This window comes from Bipolaris zeicola (assembly GCF_000523435.1).
Source record: "Bipolaris zeicola 26-R-13 unplaced genomic scaffold scaffold_53, whole genome shotgun sequence".
Lineage (NCBI taxonomy): Eukaryota > Fungi > Ascomycota > Dothideomycetes > Pleosporales > Pleosporaceae > Bipolaris > Bipolaris zeicola.
In genome coordinates, this window is record NW_006912102.1 from 48,049 (window position 1) to 61,752 (window position 13,704).

The 13,704-nt window shown below is 51.6% G+C and overlaps 6 protein-coding genes across 6 annotated transcripts; 2 read left to right on the top strand and 4 right to left on the bottom strand.

The window, feature by feature from the left end:
* Positions 1-479: 479 nt before the first annotated feature.
* Positions 480-1,508, bottom strand: COCCADRAFT_93268 (uncharacterized protein; the record flags this gene model as incomplete). Its single annotated transcript, XM_007713004.1, has 1 exon — positions 480-1,508. The coding sequence occupies one exon, from the start codon at positions 1,506-1,508 to the stop codon at positions 480-482; it is 1,029 nt and encodes a 342-aa protein (XP_007711194.1).
* Positions 1,509-2,665: 1,157 nt separating this feature from the next.
* COCCADRAFT_25378 (uncharacterized protein) lies at positions 2,666-3,439 on the bottom strand (the record flags this gene model as incomplete). The annotated part of the gene is made up of 4 exons (XM_007712987.1): positions 2,666-2,947; positions 3,042-3,211; positions 3,319-3,339; positions 3,394-3,439. 4 exons carry the CDS (start codon positions 3,437-3,439, stop codon positions 2,666-2,668), a joined length of 519 nt encoding a protein of 172 aa, XP_007711177.1.
* A 639-nt stretch (positions 3,440-4,078) lies between these two features.
* On the top strand, positions 4,079-7,536 carry COCCADRAFT_93326 (uncharacterized protein; the record flags this gene model as incomplete). Its single annotated transcript, XM_007713005.1, has 5 exons — positions 4,079-4,115; positions 4,858-4,960; positions 5,885-6,259; positions 6,325-6,641; positions 6,707-7,536. The coding sequence occupies 5 exons, from the start codon at positions 4,079-4,081 to the stop codon at positions 7,534-7,536; spliced, it is 1,662 nt and encodes a 553-aa protein (XP_007711195.1).
* Positions 7,537-8,137: 601 nt separating this feature from the next.
* COCCADRAFT_93343 (uncharacterized protein) lies at positions 8,138-9,315 on the bottom strand (the record flags this gene model as incomplete). Its single annotated transcript, XM_007713006.1, has 3 exons — positions 8,138-8,192; positions 8,276-9,047; positions 9,159-9,315. The coding sequence occupies 3 exons, from the start codon at positions 9,313-9,315 to the stop codon at positions 8,138-8,140; spliced, it is 984 nt and encodes a 327-aa protein (XP_007711196.1).
* A 1,144-nt stretch (positions 9,316-10,459) lies between these two features.
* On the bottom strand, positions 10,460-13,196 carry COCCADRAFT_35856 (uncharacterized protein; the record flags this gene model as incomplete). Its single annotated transcript, XM_007713007.1, has 4 exons — positions 10,460-11,716; positions 11,766-12,138; positions 12,191-12,806; positions 12,869-13,196. 4 exons carry the CDS (start codon positions 13,194-13,196, stop codon positions 10,460-10,462), a joined length of 2,574 nt encoding a protein of 857 aa, XP_007711197.1.
* A 324-nt stretch (positions 13,197-13,520) lies between these two features.
* COCCADRAFT_35857 (uncharacterized protein) lies at positions 13,521-13,685 on the top strand (the record flags this gene model as incomplete). Its single annotated transcript, XM_007713008.1, has 1 exon — positions 13,521-13,685. One exon carries the CDS (start codon positions 13,521-13,523, stop codon positions 13,683-13,685), a length of 165 nt encoding a protein of 54 aa, XP_007711198.1.
* Positions 13,686-13,704: the final 19 nt, after the last annotated feature.

Consider the following 13,704-nt stretch of genomic DNA (forward strand, 5'->3'; position numbering starts at 1 on the left):
ATGTTTGGTTTGGCAGGAAAAAAATATTCGTGTGCGTCGTATGGTTCTTTGGACGAAGAAGAAAATGGATCACGAGGAGATTGGAGAGATCAAAAAGTTGTTTAACATTTGTTTGTTGTTTGTTTGTTACTGTTGATAACTTGAGAGTTCTTGTTGAACCTCTTCTGCCGTGCATGTTGTATGCTACGGGTAATGTCATGTCTTTTTTCATGATGATAGAGTGCCAGGGACAAGCACTTTGAACCCTTTCTTCGCTCTAACATTGCATGGCTCTTGGAATGTATATGTACAGTTCGAATGAGAATGTAATCCTCTGCTCTTCCATGTTGCTCTTCTATCCCCAAACCGGGCGCGTCTTTCCCCCTTTATATGTACCTCCGCCTTTTGCGAAAGGCGTGCTTTTTCGATACAGTGACCTTGTGGTATTTGGTTTGGCGTCGCGATGGTAGTTTTTGTAGAAGGCTAGCGCTGAGAACAGCTCAGTCCTCGCCGAAGACGATGAAGCTTGCCTCCTCCTCAACTTCCCAATACGTGCAGCTGCCCTCACTATCTTCGTCACTGTACTCGTCGTCAGATTCGACGTCTTCCCAGTCACTATCGCCATCGTCATCTTCGATGTCGTCGACTGTGTCAAGATTCTGGAATGATTCAAGCAATTCGGCGACCGGCTCTTCAGCACCAGTGACATGACAACTCTTTGCATGAGAGTAGTCTTCCGAGTCTTCTGAGATCATATCCTCGTCATCGTCGTCACCATCGTCGTCAACCACGGTGTACTTGCCGGGTTCGTAGCGCGGTGATCTCCGATGAAAGTACGGATTAGGTCTTCCGGGCTCAAAATCCGTATCTTCTGCAAATGCGACAGCAGAATCCCTTTTGGGACGCGGCCGCTCATCTACATGTCCTGTGGTCTCTGCCCAATACAGGTCTAGTGCCTTGGACGCGGTTTGTACATTTTCGTGGCTCTCCTCTGGATGCCGTGCTGACCATTCAGACTCTTGTGCAGCCATGTTTTCAATAACCGAGAGTTCTTTGAGTGCGCCTATCTTGCCTTTGCACCAGGCATTGTAGACGGTGTCTTGATGCTCGGAGCTAGTCAGAGTGCATGATGGCGCACGACCACCCGCATTCTCAAGGGCTTGCGACAATACGTGCATGTACTTGACGTGCATGTCAATTGTACACACAGGGCATCGGGATTGGAGTTGGCCGGCTGCTGTTGGGTGCATGGTGTGCTGACAGACTGATGCGACAGGCGAGTTTGACGTGGACTTTGTGGTTTCGGAAGCGGGAGGCGCGATGTGGCCAGTAATGTCGTCGAATATGTCGGAAAAATAGCCAGAGTCTTGTCGCTTGAGCCATTGTTGAAAATCTTCGTACTCGCCGGCTGTGGGAATGTAGCCTTGCTCATTTGGTCGGATGTTTGCGTGCAAGCACTGCCAACGCTTGTACAGTTTTAGCTCGCGCGGCGACAAAATGACGCTGGCGGGGATTTTTGGATGGGCCATGGTATTGTGTGGTATGGGCGTGGTGAAAACAGGTGCTAGGTTTTTGATGGGAGGCTGTCTCTGTAGCCAGGTGCTGTTGAGAAGCGCAATAGTGTTCGAGAGCGTGGTGGCCCAGAAATGTAGTGTGTGGAGGGGATTTTAGAGACAGCAAACTACGTCACGGTGTTGGAAAACCACGGTTCAGCCGTCCGGGTGAGCCGAATGTGACGGCTGGTGCCAGGAACTTGGTGGGAGCAAATGGGGCGACGTGAATGAGCTTCTGGTGAGCGTCTATTCGTCGGCTAGAGCGAACAATGCAGTCGCAGCCGTTGTGCGCAACGCACAATGATGGTGAAAGTGAAGGCTTTGTCGGGTCGCGTGGAGTCCGCCGTCACCCAGCAAACGGTTGTGAATGCAAACAACCGGGACAGTCTACAGGGAGAGAGGTCTCCTTGGATGTGCAGTCGTTCTTTTTTTTGTTGGCCAACAGGCTCTATGTAGGCAGAGAGAAAATAACCGATATGTGGACACCGCGTTCAGACGCGACGAACAGTGCCGACAACGTCGCCCGACTTCTCGATCTTAGGAAGGTTGGAGTACCGGGGAAAAGCCATGATTGTGGGGGAGTAGCAGCGCATTCCTTGGTCCTGGTGGATATGGGTGGAATGTTCGCGAGATGTCGCGCGGGGTTTTGCCGTGCTCTTGGGTCGGCGTCGGCGTCGGCTGCTGAAGTGGGGGGAGGGGCCGGACAGCGAGAGCGAGAGGGATGTTTCGCTATGGATGCGTGAAGGGGTGTGTATGTGCAGCGCGTCACCGGAGAGCGCGAGGGGGGTCGCGTCTTCAGTGCTAGGGGCGGTGGTGAAGGTGAGGGTCAAGTCAAGATGGAAGTGTCTGTGCAAAGGGGACGAAGAAAGGGCCGCCGCGGCTTCGACTGGCCTGGTTTGGGGCGGAGAGAGCGGGCGCGGGCGGGCGCGGGCGAGCTGTGTGTGGGCTGAGGGGAGGACTGTGCGTCATGCCTGACTCATTTCATTCCACCTTTGTCTTTTGTCTTTTTTGGCTGTAGCTGCGGCCGGACTGTGGCCATGCAGGCGTTCCCTGCTACCTGCACGTGACTACTTGTCGCATTGGTCATGTGATGTCTAAATATACCCTCACTCACAAATGCTACTCTACCATACTCACACCCACATATCACCACCCCACCCCCAAGTCTGCTGAGAGCGCATGCTGACCAAGCTGACACCATCTCGCGCCGTCGCTGTCGTGTACCAAATACAGCCGCGAATCCTTCTCACATCACTTACCAACCGGCACTTGGCCTGATGACCGTCATACGGCCTCCCTCCCCGTGCCATGAACCCCTCAAAATCCAACACAACATGGCTGTGTGGTCCGCTAGTCGTAACTCGGGAAATCCCCTCAAATCCAGACTCCGAAGGCCTGGCCTGCTCCTTCAGCACCTGCTCCACGATATCTCCCTAGCTATGCAATACTCTGCCAGCATCATCCCGTGAAACACACAGATCCTCAAGACACCCAGTACAATAAATACACCTTCTGACTGCCACCGTTCCGTCGGCAGCCGAAAAGCGCCCGCATCTGACAGGACAAAACGTATGGTTTGCTCGATAGTGGTAAGATCGAGGTTGCCGTAGTCCACATTCCGCCTTCGCCAGAGAACAAGGCTTGTGTCGGTTTACCACCAGCCACTACCCCAACTTCCGCTAGGACCTATTCAGTGCAATCTTAAAGGCGCCGATGCTAGCCTCATATCTTGCCATCATCTCCGTGGCGCATTGACATAAACTGTCTGAATACATGGGATACTTACTTACGCGGTGCAAACACCTGCCTAGGTCATGTGGGAGATGCGAGTCGCAACTCTACAGGAGGCATACCTACTTACTTAGCTCGGAAAGCCAGGGCCGCAAGCATACCTGGCTGCGTGCCATCGTGACGTTTCACTCAATCGAGCCCCTTATACTCTTTGTGGCGTTGTTCCTATTGATTGCGCACACCTCGCCAGTTTATTATCTATATATGAGCGCGTTAGTTACTGATCCCACGACTTTTCTTTAGCCTGTTCAGCAGATGCCTACTCACTATCAATGCTTCGCATTTGCACATGCCATTTGGTGACACTGGTACTTCTCCTCGATGCTTTCAACATCTCATGTAGAGTACTTAGTTCAAGGACATGTTTCAAGGCACCCAAAGTGAAATGCCTTGTTCATGAGCAGCCTATCCATCATCTTTCCTTGGACACAAACAAGCTGCTCATGGCAACGTTTGGCGACTTACTGCAAACATTTCCAAAGGCTGTCCAAAATCTACCGAAGCACCCACCCGACTCTGGTTTCGAAAATGCAAATGTTGTATCAGACTTGTTTGATGTCGCTCTGTTTACATCTTCGAGACAATGTGAGCCAAGCAGGCATGTCGCAACACGCAACCCGGAGTAATGCGTGCCAAACCACTCCTCTGCGCACAAGTCAATACAATATTTTGCGGCCCTTCTGGAAGACAATTGACTAGCGAACCAGCAATGCGACATGACTGAAACGCGACATATTTAATGTCTTTGCTTGATAATGCTCGGGCGTCGAGAGCATGGTACTTACTCGCGCCGTTGCCAACGGTCAGTGCTCTTGTGCAAATGCCTCGCGACAGAGGAGATTCCAGCGCTGGAAATGGTCACACAAGTCTGAGAGATGCAAAGCGTACTCTGCACCGCTTTGTTCCGTTCTTCATCGATCTTTCTGGATGCGCAGGAAAGAAAACGGGTCGTTTTTTACCCGTTTCCTCCCACAGTTGCTGATCTTCATATCATGGATCACCTAAGACGACCAACAAAGGCGCCAGTGCTGACCCTGCGCATCTATTCCAAGTCAAGACAAGCATCAGTTCCAGCGCACCATGGACTTTCGGGTTGCAAAGTTTAGATTCAAGTCTCGGCCTGATGGAGCGATACTCGCCGAGGGAAGCTACCTATCAGAATGTAACAGAGTGAACCACCTACGTAGTGCGCCAGTGGCTAGTGAATAGCTTCAGAAACCATAGCCATAGTCGCAACCACAACCCCATTCACACAGCCATGCTAATGGGCCAAAGACGCAAACTAGCATCGCCATCTGAAGGCTTCCCATAGCCGACTGTGCTGGCGGTAAGCCGGGCCCTCCGTCGAAGTTTGCCGTTGCGGGGTCGCCGGAAATGCTTCAGCATTCTTCCGCCCTGTCCCAAAAGAAAAGTCACCTCAACCGCTCCCTCCGCCACACCAATGTCCAAACTGGCAAATAATAAGCTTTCTTTCTCCCCCTCCCAGCTGAGCTACGATCAGCGGGACCGACACGAGGAGCTGTGCATGCAGGAGACACCCATCCACGAATCATCAACCTAATCTTAGCCACCTCCGGCTCCAGCTGTGACAGCCGTTTTCAGGTTACACTGGCGGGTTTCCAGAAGTCTACCGGCCTGTTTTTCGCATTGCCATTCGTCATTGTACAGCACAACCTAAGTATGTAAATCGAGGGCGAAACTTAGCAGGCGACGCCGTCTGCTCTTGTTCCCATGGGAAAGCTAGGACGGGTTATACGAGATATCCGGCTGGCCGATCGTATCGTATATTTGGCCCGTTCTGTTATAAGCTATGATAGGAACTGAATGCATATGCCTGTCCAGCAACGAATGGGCACTCTCGATCGCTGTTCCTCCATGCACGGATGATGGTGCTGACGGTGAGTCCAGTGCAGCCAAGCCCCATTGGCTTGACAATCGACACAAATTAACTGCTGTTGCTTATTGTGGGTGTAAGCGGCATGCCTAGCTGCGTAAATGGGTAACCCAGGTGCATGCAGGCGTTCTTATTATGCGTTTTACCCTGACTTGACGCTTCAAAGTCGCTCTCCCGTATTAGCCGACCAGGGCGTAACTGCATTAGGGACATACCCACCCGGCATGGACTCCCACTGTTAGGGTCCTACCTGTTTGTTAAGAGCCTGACCCACCCTTCCTGCCCCTTCTCATCCTTTCAATGGGTCAAGATGGATCGACGCGAGGAATACCGTGACGACTTGAGCAGTGCCCACAGTTACAGAGAGAGTCAATGGAGTTCTCCTCCTCCTCAGTTCCAGGAACATGACCAACAACAGTACCCTTCACCGATCGCGTCGCAAACCTACACAAGCCAAAGCTCCCCGCCAACCGTGTCACCGCCGCTGCCGTACGACCTGGAACATTCCCGTCACCCTCCACCACCACCACAGAACTACGAAATCTACCAACAAGGGTATGTGCACGACTGATTCAACCTTGTATCTATCTACATCTGTTCATAGAACGAGACGTCCAAATTGCTTTTTCCCCACCCACCGTTGTGCATTGTTCTGAGCTTGGTACAGGTACTCGACGGAAAAAGAGACTCCAGACAATCAACATGCGACCACCATCGCCCCAACACCAGACTTCTCAGCACCTCAAGTTGTACCCGGCCAGTTCAGTCTATACCCTCAAGCCGGCCGGCCAATGTCTCCTTCATCACACGGCGGGACTACCCTCGCCTCGCCTCACGTAAGACCTTATGGGTTCAAGGAGCACGTCGATCCATCTGATGCGCCCGAGAATGCTCCTGAGCCAGTAGTCCCACCGCCAAAGGAGGAGAGGAAGTGTGGGTTGAAGAAGCGGACGTTCTTTATCCTTCTCGGAGTCATTATTCTCGCCATCGTCGGCCTCGCTCTAGGTCTCGGTTTGGGCCTCGGCCTTAAAAACAATGATTCGTACGTCCTGCAAGAATGATGCTAATAATCACTTCCAAGTCGTAACATACTAACTCTAGATACAGAGACAGCCCAGCTGATCCTTTTTGTCGCAAAAACCCGGAATTATGCATTGGCGGCGCTCTCAGCGCCAAGTACGTGTCTAAGAAGGGCGCCTTCAACGGCACTGGCATTGCGCTTGCTGGAGAATCGTGGAATCAAGGCCAACGTAAAATCTTTACTTTGTACTTTCAGCACCATTCAGGCGACATTCGTTTTATGCAGTACGGCACTGATCAAAAGTGGATTGGTGGCACAAAAGCCCAGACTGTAGCCAGCGGCGTAAAAGACGCATCGCCCATATCCGCTGTGGCCTTTGCGATCAACTCCACACAATATGTTGGTCATCTCGTTTCTCCTTCCATTAATTTCTCACTAACGAGTACAAGACACACATCTTCTACGTAGACCGCAACAACACCATCAGACAAGTAACCCAAGACAACATTACTGACATCTGGCAAGGGGGTTCCCTCAACGACCTCAACCTCAAAGCTTTTGACTCACCCACCACGGGCCTGCAAGCCTGCTGGAAAGGCAACTTTTACGGCGACGAAGACTACACCAAGTTTCCAACCGCATCGGGCCTCAACAACACCAAGCCGTTTGAGAACTCACAAGGAATGAATCTCTGGTTCGCGACCGATGACTCGACATTTGCGCAATACGCATGGTACAGCGGGCGCCAGGACGACACATGGGTCTCTATCAAGCCATGGCCGGGCTTCAACGGCCACGCAGGTGTAGGTTGCTACTCCTGGGGCGAAGGCACAACCACGTACGCCATGATGGCCAACAAAAACAACGCCGTAGAATTCTGGTGGAAAGACACAAACGTCAGCCTACCCTCGACCGAAACCCACCCCATCAACTCGTGGCAAAACGCCTCCAACGCCGCAATCGGAAACGTATACCCCATCACCTCGCTCGGCTACACCACCTACTTCTACGCCCAAATGGCCGACCGCACAATCCAGGGCTACAACGTCACGTATGCGGGCGAAAACACCACCTTCGTCGAAGACGAGACGTTTGCCATTACGGATCCGGCGGGGCCCGTAAAAGCGCTCGGAGGCACCCACATGACGGTTACGGCCTACAAGGATACGCATGGCCCCGAACCCTGGGATAGTTTGTACGTGTTTTTTCAGACGGCCGGAGACGACATTACGGCTTTTACGAGGGGCTTGACGGGCGGGCAGTGGACGGGTGCACCGTTGAATATTCCCGACGAGTAAAGAGAAAATACAGCATGTGCGGGTCACATATATTTTCTTTTTCTCGTTAGTTGAATGTATGTATCAATGGTTTTTATTATTTAACGGCCTGGATCACGGAAATACGCTCTTCTAGTTTTTTCTAAAACACTTTCCTCTTTCGCTTATAAGATTTGCTTTTTTTGTTCCTTGTTTTTTTAGGAGAGGGAGCTGCCAAAGACCTTTTTACCCTCGTTTCGATACCACTGTCCTGGGTACACCGGCGTAGATTAACGATACCTTATTATCAATACGAGCAAAAAAACATTTGATACATGTGTTTAGTTGACAGTGTGAAACGTTGGAAGAATGTGAAAGACTTTTCATAACCATCACACATGCAGACACTAACCCCCAAGTGGAAATGCACGATATTTTTTTCTCTCTATCGTCGATGAGTTGGCCCAAACCCCCTTAATGCTTGTCTTTCCAAACGCCCCCACGAGACGCAGTTATTGGCAGGTTTCCTGGAAAGCATGTGGTAAGTGACGGAGCGGTATACATGTAGATGAGACAATAGGAGAAAAAGAATTTCTCAAAAAAGACAAAGAAAGACAAAGAGAAAGCATTATCTCTTTTCCATTTAATCCTTAAGCCGCGTACCTGCAATATCCTCTTGCGCATCTCGGAGGAGAAAACTGTGAGAGAGAGAACGGGGTTAGCCATGGAACTTTTCTTTGCGTTGAAAAAAAACGAAGGAAAAGGGGGGGAAAAGACGTACTTGTACCACAAGATGGTGGGCACCACGGTGCCCAAATGCCACAGACTATGAGCATCAATCATGCCCTTCCACGGCGGAAAATCCAACAACTCCAAACTCATGGCCATGATGATCCACGCCACGCAGATACCGGGCCAAACTGCCCACGTGCGCCCAATCTTCTTATACTGCACATAACTGAAGCCGCTCCACAGGATATTCGACACAATCCCCACCGCTACATTGGCAGCCATGTTGTACGTGTAATCCCACGACCAGAGCGACAGATACAAAACATGCAGCGTATACAGCACAATGCACAGCCCCGTCCACAGTCGTAGCAAGCTCTGCTTCCTCGGCTCCGGGCGATCGAGTCTGAACACGCGAATCGGCGCATAGTAAAGCCCATACAACACATTCGCGCCCGCCGCAAAATAATCCAGCTTCTCCGTGAGCCCCGTGTCCCTGGTGTGGAAAATCATGCTAAACGTCCAACTCGCTAGCCCCACATAGCCAAACAGCAAGTAGTATTTCCGCAGCGCATACGACGCCGGGATGCGTTCGCGTAGGCGTGTCATACCCCAGTCGTGCGCGAGGTAATTGAATAGCGAAAAGATGACGGAAAACGGTTCCTGGACCCCGAGGAAGCGGTAGAACGGCCACTTGCCGTGGAATTGATATACAGGCTGCATGTACGGCGGGTCGCGCGCAAGCCGCTGCTGCGTAATAATGTGTTGGCACGTGTAATCGCATTCCGAGGGACAATCCCAGAGGAGGAGACGGCGGTGGAATGCTATTATGCGTTAGCCATGTACATACTTTGCTACCTCCCTCCATCCCCATCCCCATCTCCCAAACGAAAAGAAGCCAGGGATTAAGCAAAGCAAAGCAAAAAAAAACATACGTATATCAACCACCTTCCCCTCCCCACAATTCGCCTCAGTACAAACCCTCACACACTCCCTAAACTCCGGTAAATGATCCCCCATGGATGCCCGTGCGACTCCGCATAAGAGCGCAAACATCACCACAGGCCATTGCACACCCTTTCGCACTTTCATATCTGTTTCGTTTTCGATTTCAATTTCGAGAGGATTTGGCGGCGCACCGACCAGCGGGAATATGTAGTATGTATATAAAGGGGAGCAAGGCAACGCAAAAGCGATAACGACAGGGTTGGGTTGTTTTGCAGCAAAGTCGCGTGTTATCTGGCGTTTGTTGGCGTCGCTGGCGGGTGGATCGACAGGGTCTTGGCGAGTGAGTCCGGTAACTCCGGGCTTGCTGAACTTCCCTTTTGTCGATGCTGTATATATTTTACAGCATTTCTAAAACATTCATAATCACACAAGGGCGTATAGCTCAGTGGTAGAGCGCCCGCTTTGCATCAAGCAAAATTGCGGGAGGTCTGGATTTCGATCATCCATCCGTCCACAGCTGAGTAACCGAGTCCATTGGACTCATCCCCTCTTTTTTTTCCTTTTTTTTCTCTTCTCAACATCACTAACACTACGCCTGTTCCCTTCTTCACCCCTCTTTTTTTTCCCGTCCATTGGCATTATTCAATGCACTCAGACGTCATAGCCTACCCTCAATACTCCCCCTAACAAAAGCATTATGTCGATATCGTCATTCTACATGATTCTTTTCTTGTTCTTCACAATTGCACAAAACACCACACACTGGATGACAAAAAAAACATGTAGCTTCGTTAAAAAAAACCCCCCCACAAAGACGTGAAACAAACTCCCTCCCCGTGCGTGCATCATGACAGCTTATATCGAATATGGAATCTGAAGAACAAGGTCTAATAATCACATTGTGTAATATTCCAACAGATGATATATATGATTGCACGCTTTTGTCTTGATTTTTTTCTTCTTCTCCTATGTAGCTTCTTCTGTTGCACCCTAACACACCATGCATACCAGTCCAAACATCTAACCCAGCTAGCTAGTCCAAGAGAAACCCCATTATCATCATCGTCGTATAACACATGAGGAAAGCTAACTACCGACCTGGTGGCAGATCAACCAACCATCCAACCAATCCCCTTACAAATAAAAACAAGACGGCGAGGGTAATAGTCCTATCAGAAGAAGAAGAAGAAAAAACCCGTCATATATTTCGCCGTGTGGAAAACCCCCATAGATGCTAGAGAAGAGGTAGACACACATGCACACACACACACACACACACGTCTAAACTTTAAGCCTGAATAGCGCGTCCCAACGCACCACCTGTAAACTGCTGATTCCTGCCTCCCCTTGGGCCTCCGCCTCCGCCCCTGCCGCCACCGCGGCCGCCGCCTCCCCTACCGCCACGGTTACCGCGTCCACCTTGCCTCTCAAATGCATTCGCTGTGCCCTGTGTACGTTGCTCGAGCGTCTTCTCGTTGGACTCGATAAGGCCTGATGCCTTGTCTGACAGGCTGAGCGCCAGAGTCTGGAGTCTTGACAGCTCAACACCCTTTCTGAAGATGATGGCCGAGTTGACCTGGTCAAGCGCCGCGGCGAGTTCCTCATGGGAAATCATCTTGGACACAACAGCAGAGACCTTGCGCTCTGGGAGCTCAAACATGCCTGCTAGTGTGGAGATGGCGAGTGTGTCGTAGAAAGGAGCGTAGGTGAAGAGATATGTCCGCAGACCCTCTTCTTGGATCTGTGCAGACAGCATCTCCTTGATCTTTTCCGAGTTGGCCATGAGCTCCCAAATCTTGATTGAGTTGATAAACTCGGCAGCCTTCTTCCACTCTCCAGCAGACAGCGCCTTGGATGCTTGCATGACGTGGTCGCGCGTGTTCTCAGGAGGGCCAGTGAAGATCTGGCGCTCATGGTACTCTAAGAGACGGCGGTATGTCTTGCTGATTACTCGCTTCCTTAGGTCCGGTGATGAACCAAGTTGTGCGAGCAGAGGAATCTCAAGCAACATGGAGCAGGTCAGGTAGACGCACTCTAGTAGCTCAAGGTTGATGTGCATGTGGAACGGAAGCTGTCGTTGGCGCTCAAGACGCTCCTGTTCGGGTGAGATTTGCGAGTAGCGCTGCATTTGCAGACCTTGTGCGAGAAGCTCCTTTTGCCTGTTGCTGCCGCAAATCTCTTGCAGTGAGGTTTGCGCCTCGTAGACCAGTCCGGCACGGAAAGCGCAGAGACCGACTTGGACGAGCGCACGGTTGAACAGAATCTGAGTGTTGACGTCAAAGTTGCTGATAGTCTCCTGCAGATGGGACATGAGCATCATGTCACGGGCCTTGTAGTACTGGTCGTGCAGAGACAGGAAGTAAATCTGGCACAGCATCGCACGAGCGCGGATGATGCCCTCACTGTGACGGAAGAGGTATGTGCACAGAGTCTGAACCAGCGAGGCAGTGTCATTGGAAATGGAACGGGGAGTGATCTCCGAGTCGAGGCTGTCGGGAATAGCCTTCCATACGTTGTTCTCGAGGATGGTGATGACTTGCGAGGGCTGCAGACGTTAGCTAAATCATTATTTGCATGCTCAAGTAGGTGCATACCTTGAAGTAGACGTGCTCCAATCTCCGCATGACAATACGGTTCAGTGGCTCTTGGGGCAGTTCTAGGCTAGGGTTCTTCTTCAACTTCTCGACATACACCAGGGTGCGCACAAGCTGAGCATACAGGAGGGCCTCGTCGGTGAGGCGCTCAATGTACTCAGAGGTATGCGGGTCAATGTGCTGGAGGGAGCGAGTGAGCTCGTCATCGAGCCTCTCAACGAATGAAACAATGCTGCCAGGGATGCGGAAGATCTCGCCTGGTGTAATGGTAGGCAGCTTCTCGTCATCCTCCCACTCCTCGGCGTTCTCAATGACAACAATCTCCTTGCTGTCCTCAAGAATCTGCAGCAGCTTGCCAAATTCTTGGTCGGCACTGGATCAAAGTCAGCGGTCAATTCATTGCGAATCACTCAAGGCACACTCACAGCTTCCATTGATCCTGGTGCATGTGGCTGGCAGTGCCAGATGTCAGGTCAAAGCGGGTAGAGATGAGAGTCAAAAGAACGCGAATCCTCTGGTAGTCGTTGATGGCCACGTCGAACAGCTTCTCCAGTGTCCTGATGTGCTCGAGCTTGTCCGAGTTCTTGCGACCACGCTGCTCGACAATGGCGCGGAGGTGCTTGAGAATGCCCTCAGGTGTGTACAGAACAGCCTTGCCACCAGCACCGACAGTGATGAAGCCATCGTCTGTGGCTTGGTCCACGACCTCGGGGGCGAGCTGGGGAATCTTGTTCTTCTTCTTCTTTTCCTTTGGCGCCTGAACAACCTCCTCTTCCTCCTCGCGCATAAACTCCTCCTTGTTCTCCCGGTACGCATTGATGTCCTTTTCGTAGTCACGGTTGTGCTTCTTGATCTTCTGGCGCACAGCGTTGAAACCACGGCCGTTGACGGCATTCATCTTCTTGGGCGTGACCTTTTGCTTCTCGTGCGTCTCGATGACGGCCGTCTCGAGGTCGGCAATGGCCTGAATGTATAGCTTGGGGATCTTGCCATCGTTCTGCTTGATCAGGGTAGGCACCTGGCGGATGAGTTTGTCGAATTCTGTATGCGTCCATGTCAGCACATCTGTCCCACTGCCCCGCCAAGACGCACATTCCACATACGCTCAGAAATGACTGCCCAGTCGTTGATCCTCTGCGCATTCTCGATCAGGCGAATCGTCGCCTCGAGTTCGTCGAAGCGCTTGTCTTTGGCGCTCTTTAGCACCTTGTTCACATCCTCGTCGTCGCTCTCGCTCTCGCTGTCAGCGTCCTTCAAGAACCTGGCGGCACCGAGATCCGAGCCAGAGTCTGAGGAGTCGTCGTCATCGGAATCATCGTCCGAGTCCTGCTCGCTGTCCTCCTGCTCAGACTCCTCGTCGTTGGAGTAGAGCTCCTCCTCGCTGGACTCGTCCGAGGAGCTGTCGCTGGCGGCAAAGAAGCGGGACGCCATGGTTGCTGGTCTCGAGAGTGGGAATTTGCCCGAGGGATCGAGGGGGGGTTTTGTATGGGTGGCGGGCGCCGTGTGGGTTTACAGAGAGTCACTTTCTGCCCGCGTTGCTGCAACTTTCCAACCGAATTTCGAGCCAGCGCTAAGCCATGACTGTGTGCCCCGCGCCTAACCCAATGTGGACGCGAACCTGCCTTCCCTCACCTCAGAGGCACAAGGCACCAGGCATATCGCAGTCATCTTATGAAGATCGAATGTTAATAGCAAAGTTTTTTTTTTATATTTTCAACAGTTTCCGTCTCTGTTTCCTCCTCCAGCATCGCCATCATGTATTTCATCAGAATAATTAGATCCAGCACAAAACTCGGGACTAAATATCAATACACAATAACAAGCCCGCATTCAAGGCGCACACCAAAGCAAACGCGCAGTGCTACAACAACTGGCATAGCCAAAACAAGCGTTTTTGTCAGGGAAAGAGGGTACTGCTAGAATTACACACACTTGCCGC